Source organism: Medicago sativa, chromosome 7, assembly GCF_051527215.1.
Source record: "Medicago sativa cultivar Bolivia chromosome 7, Bolivia_mono, whole genome shotgun sequence".
Taxonomy (NCBI): Eukaryota; Viridiplantae; Streptophyta; class Magnoliopsida; order Fabales; family Fabaceae; genus Medicago; species Medicago sativa.
The window spans coordinates 99,569,143-99,580,000 of NC_140755.1; the positions used below are offsets into that span (position 1 = coordinate 99,569,143).

The 10,858-nt window shown below is 33.8% G+C and overlaps 1 protein-coding gene across 1 annotated transcript in view; it reads left to right on the forward strand.

Annotated features, from left to right (window-relative positions):
* Nucleotides 1–556: 556 nt before the first annotated feature.
* LOC146911124 (Carbohydrate-binding-like fold) overlaps nucleotides 557–10,858 on the forward strand; it is a 17,733-nt gene continuing 7,431 nt past the window's right edge. The window contains exons 1-19 of the mRNA XM_085730824.1: nucleotides 557–795; nucleotides 968–1,033; nucleotides 1,414–1,500; nucleotides 1,668–1,724; nucleotides 1,915–1,979; nucleotides 2,092–2,261; nucleotides 3,378–3,439; nucleotides 3,589–3,672; nucleotides 4,004–4,163; nucleotides 4,575–4,690; nucleotides 6,329–6,457; nucleotides 7,195–7,266; nucleotides 7,422–7,517; nucleotides 7,599–7,676; nucleotides 8,353–8,481; nucleotides 9,749–9,925; nucleotides 10,104–10,307; nucleotides 10,400–10,513; nucleotides 10,621–10,858. The exon at nucleotides 10,621–10,858 is cut by the window's right edge and continues 4 nt beyond it. Coding sequence (XP_085586950.1) covers nucleotides 694–795; nucleotides 968–1,033; nucleotides 1,414–1,500; nucleotides 1,668–1,724; nucleotides 1,915–1,979; nucleotides 2,092–2,261; nucleotides 3,378–3,439; nucleotides 3,589–3,672; nucleotides 4,004–4,163; nucleotides 4,575–4,690; nucleotides 6,329–6,457; nucleotides 7,195–7,266; nucleotides 7,422–7,517; nucleotides 7,599–7,676; nucleotides 8,353–8,481; nucleotides 9,749–9,925; nucleotides 10,104–10,307; nucleotides 10,400–10,513; nucleotides 10,621–10,858 — 2,206 coding nt within the window. The 5' untranslated portion in view covers nucleotides 557–693. The remainder of the gene's footprint in view (nucleotides 796–967; nucleotides 1,034–1,413; nucleotides 1,501–1,667; nucleotides 1,725–1,914; nucleotides 1,980–2,091; nucleotides 2,262–3,377; nucleotides 3,440–3,588; nucleotides 3,673–4,003; nucleotides 4,164–4,574; nucleotides 4,691–6,328; nucleotides 6,458–7,194; nucleotides 7,267–7,421; nucleotides 7,518–7,598; nucleotides 7,677–8,352; nucleotides 8,482–9,748; nucleotides 9,926–10,103; nucleotides 10,308–10,399; nucleotides 10,514–10,620) is intronic.

A 10,858-nucleotide genomic window follows, 5' to 3' on the forward strand; every position in this document is an offset into this window, starting at 1 on the left:
ATAGAGAATAATAGAAAGATAATATGTTTTACGTTGAAAAATAAGAAAAGGTGGTATTTTGGTACTTTTGATCGTATATACTTTGAACAAAAATTGTTTTAGCGAGGACAAGAATTCTAGTTTCATCCTGTCCTATGACAGATTTCATCCACCAAAGAAGGCAAGGGTGGCACTTTGGTGACATTAATGTCACCGTGCCATTGTATCTGGACCACACATTGCCATTGCCATTGCATCTGGATCACACAACACATATAATGTCACCCAATGGGTGGCTCAAATTTAATGTCACCGTGACATTAATGTCACACAAGTATTTCCCAGAAGGCAGGCAAAGTTAAATTCATTATATTGAGTGATATGAACCCTCGGTAGATATTTTGTTGGTAGGATCCCTAAAAAAACAATTTTTATTTTGAATGAATCCCTAAAAAAACAAAATTTGTTGACAAGATAATTCTAATTTTAATTAATAAATTATATTAACTACGGTAATATTTGTAGTAACTTCGGGGATTCTTGTTACTAAGTAGTAAAGTACTGTAAATCAAAACCCATAAACCCAATCGTCTAGCTCTCACTCTCACCCACGAGGAGTGAGTCAGTGTAGTTAGCTCAACTAAATAAATATTGTATGAGCCTCTAAGATCTGGTTTGATTTGATTGTATTCATCGCCCAATCTCAGATCGGAAATGTCGATCGGAGATGCTTTCCTATGTTTACTATTCCTCACAACTTATTCAATTTCAGTTGCTTCTGCTGATTCCATCTATGGCTGCGGTGGATTCGTTCAGGTAAAATTCATCATCTAGATCACTCCTACTCTTTCTCTTCTGCGATTGCTATTTTGATTGTTAAGCATTCGGATTTGAAAATTAATTATCTTAACTGAATTCTGTTATTTATTTTAATTACTATCGGGGTTATTTGAGTTTGATGATAGTGATATTTTCGTTGTTATCGCAGGCGAGTTCATCTTTGGTGAAGTCCAGGAAACAAACGGATGCCAAATTGGATTATTCACATGTCACTGTAAGAGTTTGTATTCATATTTAAATTTGACTAATTAGTTGTTCTTATTGCATCTGTGTATGTAATCAACAATTATCTCGTTAATTCTCTCAACTGAGTTTTATGCCAGCCTATGCAATTTTATTCTGAAGCTCTTGAAGATGGCTTATGAAAACAGTTTATAGATTATTCAAAAACAGTTTTACTTTACTTTATCTTGTGTTATAGAAACAACTTATTCGTAGGTGCTTATGATATAAGCTGTTTTTTATTTGATACTTTTTGGTATCTTGCTGTTCATACTCGGAGGAGGATGCAATGCAAGTATATTCCTATTATTAATTAGATATGATAATAGTCTCTATTCACAACTCGTGTTGAAATGGATTTTTCTATTGTAGGTTGAGCTTCAAACCGTGGATGGATTGGTAAAGGATAGAACACAATGTGCTCCTAACGGATACTATTTTATTCCGGTTTATGACAAGGTAAAATTTTCATGGATGTGTATATATAAGCATTTTCTGGTCAACTTTGGCATTATATATATATATATATATATATATATATATATATATATATATATATATATATATATATATTAGGTGTGGATATGTTATTCAGTTTTTCTCAACGCATTTATTTTTTGTCGTAGGGATCCTTTGTAATTAAAGTTAATGGACCTGATGGGTGGTCATGGGATCCTGAGAAGGTTTGTTATTTCTTTGTCATTGGTGAAATTTTATCATGGAGATTTATGTTTCTCCTTTTATGTCACACCTGTATGCAATTATGCATGACCTATGTGTCATTATTTTTTCTGAATCTGGACATAGTGGAAAAATGATTCAAAGTATTGTTATGAGTTCTTACACCTTCTTTGTCCCCCCTTATCTGTATAGGTTCCTGTGGTAGTTGACAATCAAGGTTGCAACAACAATGAAGATATAAATTTTCGTTTCACAGGGTTGGTCATTAATTTGCTATATATTTTTCTTTCTACTTTATGTCCTACTGCATGGTATACTTTTGCTTAATCTGGATTTAGCAAATTAATTACAGAAATTTGTACTCTGTAGGTTCTCTATATCTGGTAGAGTTGTGGGAGCTGCAGGCGGAGAAAGCTGTCCAGTTAAAAATGGAGGTCCTTCAAATGTAAAAGTTGAACTATTGTCTCCTTCTGGCGATCTTGTGTCATCAGTTTTGACTTCATCATCAGGAAGCTACTTGTTTACAAATGTAATTCCAGGTAGGGAAGTTTATGTTTACTTTTGGAAACTCTTTCACTTGCACTATTTTGGTAATTATTACCAAATATAACATTAGTAGTTGTCCAAGATTCATGCATATATATATATATATATATATATATATAGGTACAATGAAACTGTATAAACAATACAATGGTATCGACAAAACCGATATCATGTTTCGACAATACAAATGATATGGTTGGAAAGTAGCTGTGTATAAAGGATTAACAGCCAGAAATGCAAGATATGTCTAATTAATGATTAATATTACACCGTTTAGGATTTTTTCTACCCACACAGTTCATCCTAAGAAGTACAACAAGGTATATAAAACACAAGTTTAGCAAAGGACATCCAACCTATTATGTAGAGGTGAATATTGGAGAGCATAAAATACTACAAATGTCATGTTTTTAGTATCTCAGGTCTATCATGCATAACATGAAGATATAGGAAGATGTCAACGTGAATCCAAGTAGGGTGAATGAAATGGAGAACGCCTTGGGTGTGATATACAATAGAAAATTACTTCTCAAGTTTGAAAGGAAAGTTTATTACACTCCTATAAGACCCACAATTTTGTGTGGTATTGAATGTTGAGCCGGAAAAAGCCAATAAAAAAGCGAAGTTAGTGTCATAGAGGTGGAAATGTTACAATGGATGAGTGGTTACACAAAAAAGAAGATTGAATTAGAAATACAATCATTAGGGTTGACGCAATAGGAGAGATAGTAGAATCTCATCTTAGGTAGTCTGGGCATGTATGGGGAGGACCTATAAAAGCACTAGAAATGAGTGTAGACTAGGTGGAGGATGGTCCAGTAGTTAGAGGTGTGGGGTTCAAGAGAAAATATTATTGGTCAAAATATTATATAATTAAAAGAGGTTTAGATGTAAAAGGTCTATGTTTGTTGCAATGGGTGATAGCCGATTGAGTTACATTGTCCATTACTTGGTATATTGTCTAGAATTATGGCTTCTGTTGTGTATTTTTTATTTTATTTTTATAACTGCTTCTGTTGTGTAGTTGATAGGATTTAGTTTAATCATTCATTGTTTGTGTTATTTGTTATTCTTCTTTCAAACAAGTGGACGATACTGCCAATGTGCAGGAAAATATGAGCTACGAGCTTCAAATCGTGATATGAAAGTTGAAGTTAAAGGTTCAACACAGGTCTGAACTATTTTGTTTAACTCTGCTTCCAGCATTTTGCCATGTGTTGATACCCTTGTCTTTCCTACATCCTATTTAGTCTCACAATACATTTAATGAGCGTGCATATTGCCCTTGCTATGTTTTGTCTAATCATGTTATTCTTGTAGGTGGAATTGGGCTTTGGAAATGGGGTGATTGATGATATTTTCTTTGTCCCTGGGTATAGTATCAGTGGGTCTGTTGTTGCACAGGTAATCTTTGCTGAAAGACTATCTTATTTAAAATTTGACTTTCTCTACAGAACCACTATATTATCACATTCTTTGTTGAATATTGCGTTCTAATTTAGTTAAGGGATCCACTTGTGTCTGTGACATCTCGAACAAAGAATAAATTCTTGTTTGCTTTGACCGCTTCATTTAACATTCTTTTTTGGGGGCGTCAGAGGATATTTTCGCTCTCAATCGGCTTAAACTTCCAAACTAGCATGGCATGACATGATTTATTTTTAACTTGATATACAGTTTATTGAATCCTTTCTCTTGTAGTTATGCCTTTTATTATGGTTTTTCCTTTTTCCAGGGAAACCCTATATTAGGAGTCCATATATTCTTGTATTCAGAGGATGTGTCCGAGGTAGAATGTTTGCAAGGTTCTGCTAATGGTCCACGACAAGAAGTAGCTCTCTGTCACGCTGTATCAGATGCCGATGGAAAGTTCGCATTCAATTCAATACCTTGTGGTAATTTCATTCTGAAAGATTATTCGCTAGTCTGTTGAATTTCTGGCACTTATATATTGAAAAACAAAGAAGAATCTCTCCTATAGTTTTTTTTTTCACATCTTTTTTGTAGTTTGCACAGTAGACAAACAGCGATGTGCATTTTTATACGTGAATTAGTCTTCAAGATTCTAGGAACTTCAATCTTCACATGCATACTGCAATTTTTCTCTCTTGGTTATGATAATACTTCACTTGTCTGTATGCTGACTTCACAATTGATATTCATTTTCCCCATTGTATTTAATTAATTCTCTTTTCTATGAATTGAATATTATCTTTCTGGTGTGCATGAAAATTGCTTATCTTGATTACATGCTGCTGGAACCTATTTGCTTGAATTGAGAGCTCATCCTTTTTGTTAATTTACAGGAAGTTATGAACTAGTGCCCTACTATAAGGGTGAAAATACAGTATTTGATGTTTCACCATCTAGTGTCCCAGTTAATGTTAAGCATCAACATGTAACAGTGCCTCAAAAATTCCAGGTACACTATATGGTTAAACATGTGGCAGATACTAATCATCTTCATTTTTTTTTCTCCCATGGCATTCAATAAAAATGAGTTTATTCTATCAATGTGGAGTTAATCAAAATATCTAATTATGTATCACTATTGAGATCAGTCCACGTGAAATTTTCAATAAATGGATGCAAATGGTTGTATTGTGACATTTCTTAAAAGTCATTTTGGATGAATAGATAAAATTCTTTGCATCACTTTTCTCATAATTACATCTTATTAGTGAACATATTTCACTTCCTGCACTGGCTGTCAGGAGCAGTATGATTATACTTTAAATAATTGCATTAAATTGCTTTTGCACAAAAAAAGTTGCATTAAATTGCTCAATGAGCGCTGATGCACAACAAAAGCAGAACATCATAGAAATTTTTTTTGAGTTACAAGTTGCAAAACAGTTCTTTGTTCTGTATGTTGTTTGCTAGTCAATACATTTTTTTGAACGCCATTGCTAGTCAATACATGACACAGAAAAAGTACTTAAAATTTACTGCAACACTCTGCCAATATTCATTTTGCACTTGACATTGTCATGTACGTAGTTATCTTGATACAATACATATTACACACACACACATGCACACATGTATATGACTATATGTTGAGCATTATATATTATAATAATAATAATAATAATATATTATTACATTAATATTAATATACTGTAAACATTATATATATTATATACATAGATAGAGAGATGGAGAGTTTTGTAAAGAGGGGTAACCTTGGCGCAACTGGTAAAGTTGTTGTCATGTGACCGAAAGGTCACGGGTTCAAGTCCTGGAAACAGCCTCTTGTGTAAAAAACAGGGTAAGGCTGCGTACAATACACCAAATGGTGGGACCCCTTCCCGGACCCTGCATATGCGGGAGCTTCAGTGCACCGGGTTGCCCTTTTTTTTTTATAGAGAGATGGAGAGTTTGGGGTAGGATAGGGAAATAATCTTAGTTCTTGAGGAGGAAATGAAAACGAGTATTGCTGTCGTTTTAGTAGTGTTGTAGTTGGGACCAGTTGTCCCGTTGTCTCACAAGTAACAATTTTAGAGTTTAGTCCTGTACTTCACTCCTAGATTTGTTCTGTGACATGGTCAGTTTAATATAAAATTCAGAACACATTTTTTTTTGTCTTGCCCAATCCCAATTTTGAAATAAATCAAATAGACCTTCATTGATGATGGAAACAAAATTGTTCAGTCACTTGCGTATATATAGTGTAGGTTTAAAAATGGTTTATCATGGGACTTGAGTTATCATTTATTACAAGACCTTGTGGTGCTGTTGAAGCATGTAGGTGACCCCACTTAGTCGAAGAAGACTTTAGTTGTTTTCCCTCTGAAAAAACACGTGAAAAAGAAAAGAAAAAAGCAAATATATAACAACTGCAAGTTAATATTGGAATTCCATTACATCTAGGTATCACACGCATGCACACGCACACACACACATGCACACGCACACACACACACACACACCTGTTTGAACATTTATAAAGATTTAATACGTTGAAACATGTTCGATGCATTAATAGTTATACTGTAATTTTTCTATTAATGTTGAAACATGTATGCTAGTTAATAGTTATCAATGTTAACTGTTACAGGTAACTGGATTTTCTGTCGGGGGTCGTGTAGTTGATGGAAACGACATGGGAGTGGAGGGTGTCAAGATCATAGTTGATGGTCATGAAAGGTCTATTACTGACAATCAAGGTTATTACAAGCTTGATCAGGTATTAGTATGAGGAAACGTGCTCATTTAGCACATTCATAGACAATGCATTCTTTATGGAAATTAGTCTCAGAATCCTCAGTTAACTTTCAGTATAGGGGTTTCATTTATTTTAAACAATATTTCTCTCTCCCACTTTCCTTGTTTCTGTAAATTGGTTATTTCTGTCATTTGGTGTTATAAAACTCAGACCGGATCGGTCAATTAGCCAGGTGATTAATTGGTCTGAGCATCGTACTAGATTGGACTTGCATCCTTACTAATATGAACCGGTCTCGGCTGGTTACTTTATGGTGAACCTGCTTGATCACTTGATTTATTTATCTGTTATTTTTAAAATCCCTCCAAAAGGTCCAAATGATTCAGAATGTAAACATAATCGTCAGGACATTAGATTCTAATTAAAGTGAATTTAGTGTCAACGCAGGCTGTTTGTAACTATTGAATATGATTCACAGAAGTTGTCTTATAACACTCGAATGTTAAATTTGGGTCACTTGCTGCGCTGTGGGGAAATATGACTCAATTTATATATTAAACCAATATTTCCATTTCATAAAAAATGGCAGAATAAATGTTGAATTCTTGTTTCAGTAATTTCTTTTACAGTTTAAACTTTAAAGGTTTATATACCCTATTGTTATAAATTCAGTTTTTTCAGCAGTTCCTTACCTTGTTGGGTATGTTTCTAAATTTATTTATTTTATGTTTCATTTGTTTGTGTTGAATTTATTATAGGTTACGTCCACACACTATACCATAGAAGCAAGGAAGAAGCATTACAAGTTCAAGAAATTGGAGAATTATATGGTAAAATATATCATAAATTTTATCATATTTTTATGTGTTTAATACTGTTGCTTTGTTTATTATGATGATAAAAGCATTTCAGTCGTTGTGAAAAGCTTGGAATTTAGGTTTTATACTTTTAAATAATTAAATTTCAAACTCTGCTCCTTGCTCAGGTATTGCCAAATATGGCTTCAATAGAAGACATTGTCGCCGTTTCATATGATCTTTGTGGTTTAGTTAGGATGGTTAGTAGCGGTCAGAAAGCAACGGTATGCATGCCCCCTTTCTGTAGTTTTCTTGGTAATATTTTCATATTAAAATCACAGTTTACCTTTTGTTAATTGTATTAGGTGGCTTTGACTCATGGACCTGATAATGTAAAACCACAAAAGAAACAAACAGATGGAAATGGGAATTTCTGCTTTGAGGTACTTATAAGAGTGCAATAAATCGATTATATTTCCCCCTTTTGTTTTATCTCGTAGTGATTATTGGAGGACAATTTGCTCAGGCTTAAAGAGAAATGTGGCGGATTAGGATGTTAAATAGCATATTCTACTACATGGGCTGGAAATTTTGCTTTAATTGCAGTTGGCATGTCTAGGGAATAGTACATTACTTGCTATTTAATCTGTCAATATTGTATTTTATATAGTCTCAAACTTTAACAGGAAGGTTCTTAACATTAGAAATATATAATATGTGATGATATTTTTATGCATACTGGCGATAGATTTCTGTATGAACTCAAATTGGAAACCCTGAAAGCAGTGATCATGTACACAAGCAAAAGCACAAAATTTGTGGTTGCAGCTCTGAGCTTAAGAATTTTAAAAATGTTATTATTTAGAGGTTTATTTGAACAATTAGAATTGAAAAATCAATCTATTGTGAAGGGGTTCAGGTTAGGTAGTGATGATTTTATATCAAATATTTTGGTTGAAATGTAAAAGAATATGAATTTTGTTTGAATATAATACAGAGATTTTGCATGTCTTGAAATTAAAGTAACTTAATGCCTACTTTCTTTAGTACCGCTTCTAAATGATCTTCTAAGTTTGATTGTTCCTTATCGGTATTCTATCTTATTGGTTTAATGTCTAGGTTCTTCCTGGTGAATATCGCTTGTCAGCTATTGCTGCTACTCCCGATAATGCTGCTGGACTCATGTTTGCTCCATCTTATATTGATGTTGCGATCAAAAGTCCATTGTTGAATGTTGAATTTTCACAGGTAAAGTTCTTATCCATTGTAAATGATATATTACGCTTCTCGTTTCTTTCGTCCTTTTGCCTTTAGTCTTTTGTGCTACATGCATGCCAAACTATGCGGGGGTTGAAAATTAGAGTCCCTTGTCATCATAGTTCAGCATGAGATGACAACTTTTTTATGGTTGTATGACTTGTTGACCAATAATAATATGCGACACTATATAAATATAACTTAATTTGTGTGTTCAGATAAAAAAAATTCAGGATGGAATGTACTTGAGAAGATTTAAAACGATTTATCAAATAATACTTTGTTTTGTACATCTAACACAAGAATTTCAAAAACTTGTTTCCATTGATGGTAATAACTTTGTCATTAACATCGGGTAATTTTCTTTCACAATGAAGAATCAGTAATGACATCTCAACGTGGAGATTTTAAAATTTCCAACCCATTCTTTACTGATTTTGATGGATTGCTCAATGCATTCTCATCATTGTCAAAGTAGAAGATAATGAGTCATGTAAAAGTGCCGTTGAAACGATTGTAGAAGGCGTTGACATCATGGGTGGCGATTGACCCAGATAATGCATAGATTCATAGTCTTCGTTGGTGAGATGGTGGGGATTGAGATCCTTAGCTAAAGAAAAAGATCAATTTGATCTCCTTACTCTGATGTTATTGATGGCAAAGGTGTCATTAACTTACAAATGTCCTGCCCTTTTTCTGAGTTGTGCTCATCAAGGATGAGTTGAACAAGATGGCAGTAAAATGATTCAACAAAATTTAGTTCTATCCCGATGATATGAACCTCTAATGGTTCAAAATAATGGTTTCTGCAGCTAGATCTTATATGGTGTCAGTGAGATCAGTTGTGGTGGTTGAATGTGAAGTTATTGGTGGTTGCAGATTTGTTTGCAAATAAGATACTTGATTGATTACCAAATTGAATTCCACAATAATTACCCAAGCAGGGTTTTAAAAATGGGCACTGAGTTGCCTCAATATAATTTTGTTGTATTTCAATTTCTTTAAAAATTCAAAGTTTCTATCGAGCACAACCTGTGATTCGTTTAACTTGAACACAATTGCTAACCTTAATTTAATTTAATTTATAAATTTCTCATATTGTAAGATTTTTATTTGATTTTACTAAATATTTTATGCTTTCCCATCATTTTCTTTGGGATCCCCCATTTGGACCAGGATATATGCCTTGCTTTTATATGCTGTGAGGTTAAATTTCCATAAAAATTGGTTATTCTGTTTGTTTGCTGCGTGATTGTAGGCTTTGGTCAATGTCCGTGGTGCTGTAGTCTGCAAGGAGAAATGCGATCCATCTGTATCTGTGACTCTTGTCAAGCAGGCTGGTAAACATAATGAAGAGAGAAAGACAATTAGCTTGACCTCCGAGCGTAGTGAATTTCTGTTTTCAGATGTTATTCCTGGAAAATACAGGCTTGAGGTTTGCGTTCTTTTTCACGCTCCCATTTTGTTTGTGGTTTGTATAAGTAGAATTCCTTTAGTTTTGTGTTTTAATGCCTGAATTCATTCCTTTTAAATAGTTGCTGCTTTTTGTTCAGCATTGGTTGCTTGAATGTTCTAATTCATTTTTTTAAACTGTTTTATAATATTTCTTTTAGGTGAAACATAGTTCCCCCGAATCAGTGACCATGGAAGATAATTGGTGCTGGGAGAAGAGCTTCATAGATGTAAATGTTGGAGCCGAGGACTTCGAAGGAATTGTTTTTGTTCAAAAAGGCTACTGGGTCAATGTTATCTCCACTCATGATGTTGATGGTTACATAAATCAACCAGATGGGTCAACTGTGAATTTGAAGATTCGGGTATTTGTATTTGATCGTTGGTTCGTTTAAATATGTCAGGAAATTGCAACTTCATAAAGTTAATTTTTGTTCTTTTGTGTTGTTACCTGCAGAAAGGTTCCCAACATATATGTGTTGAATTTCCCGGAATACATGAATTTAGTTTTATTGACTCATGTGTCTTCTTTGGGAGTTCATCTGTGAAAATTGACACATCGAATCTATTGGTACGAAGAATTGAAGATATTGTGATTAAATTTGCAGTTTATTCATTTATATTTGCTTCTTTCTAGGATTTTCTTCATTTTATTTTAATTTCAACATGTTTTTGTAGCCCATCCATCTAAAAGGAGAAAAGCATCTTATTAAAGGACAAATAAATGTCCTTTCCGGCTTACATGATGCATTGCCTGAGAAAATAGTTGTTGATATTTATCATGAAGGAGCTGGCGTTGGTGATAATGCCATGGCCATACTCAAGTCCCACGGGAAAGATGAAACAAATACTTCTGTCTTTGAGTATTCTGTTTGGGCCAATCCAGGAGAAAAGCTTACCTTTGTTCCTCGGGACT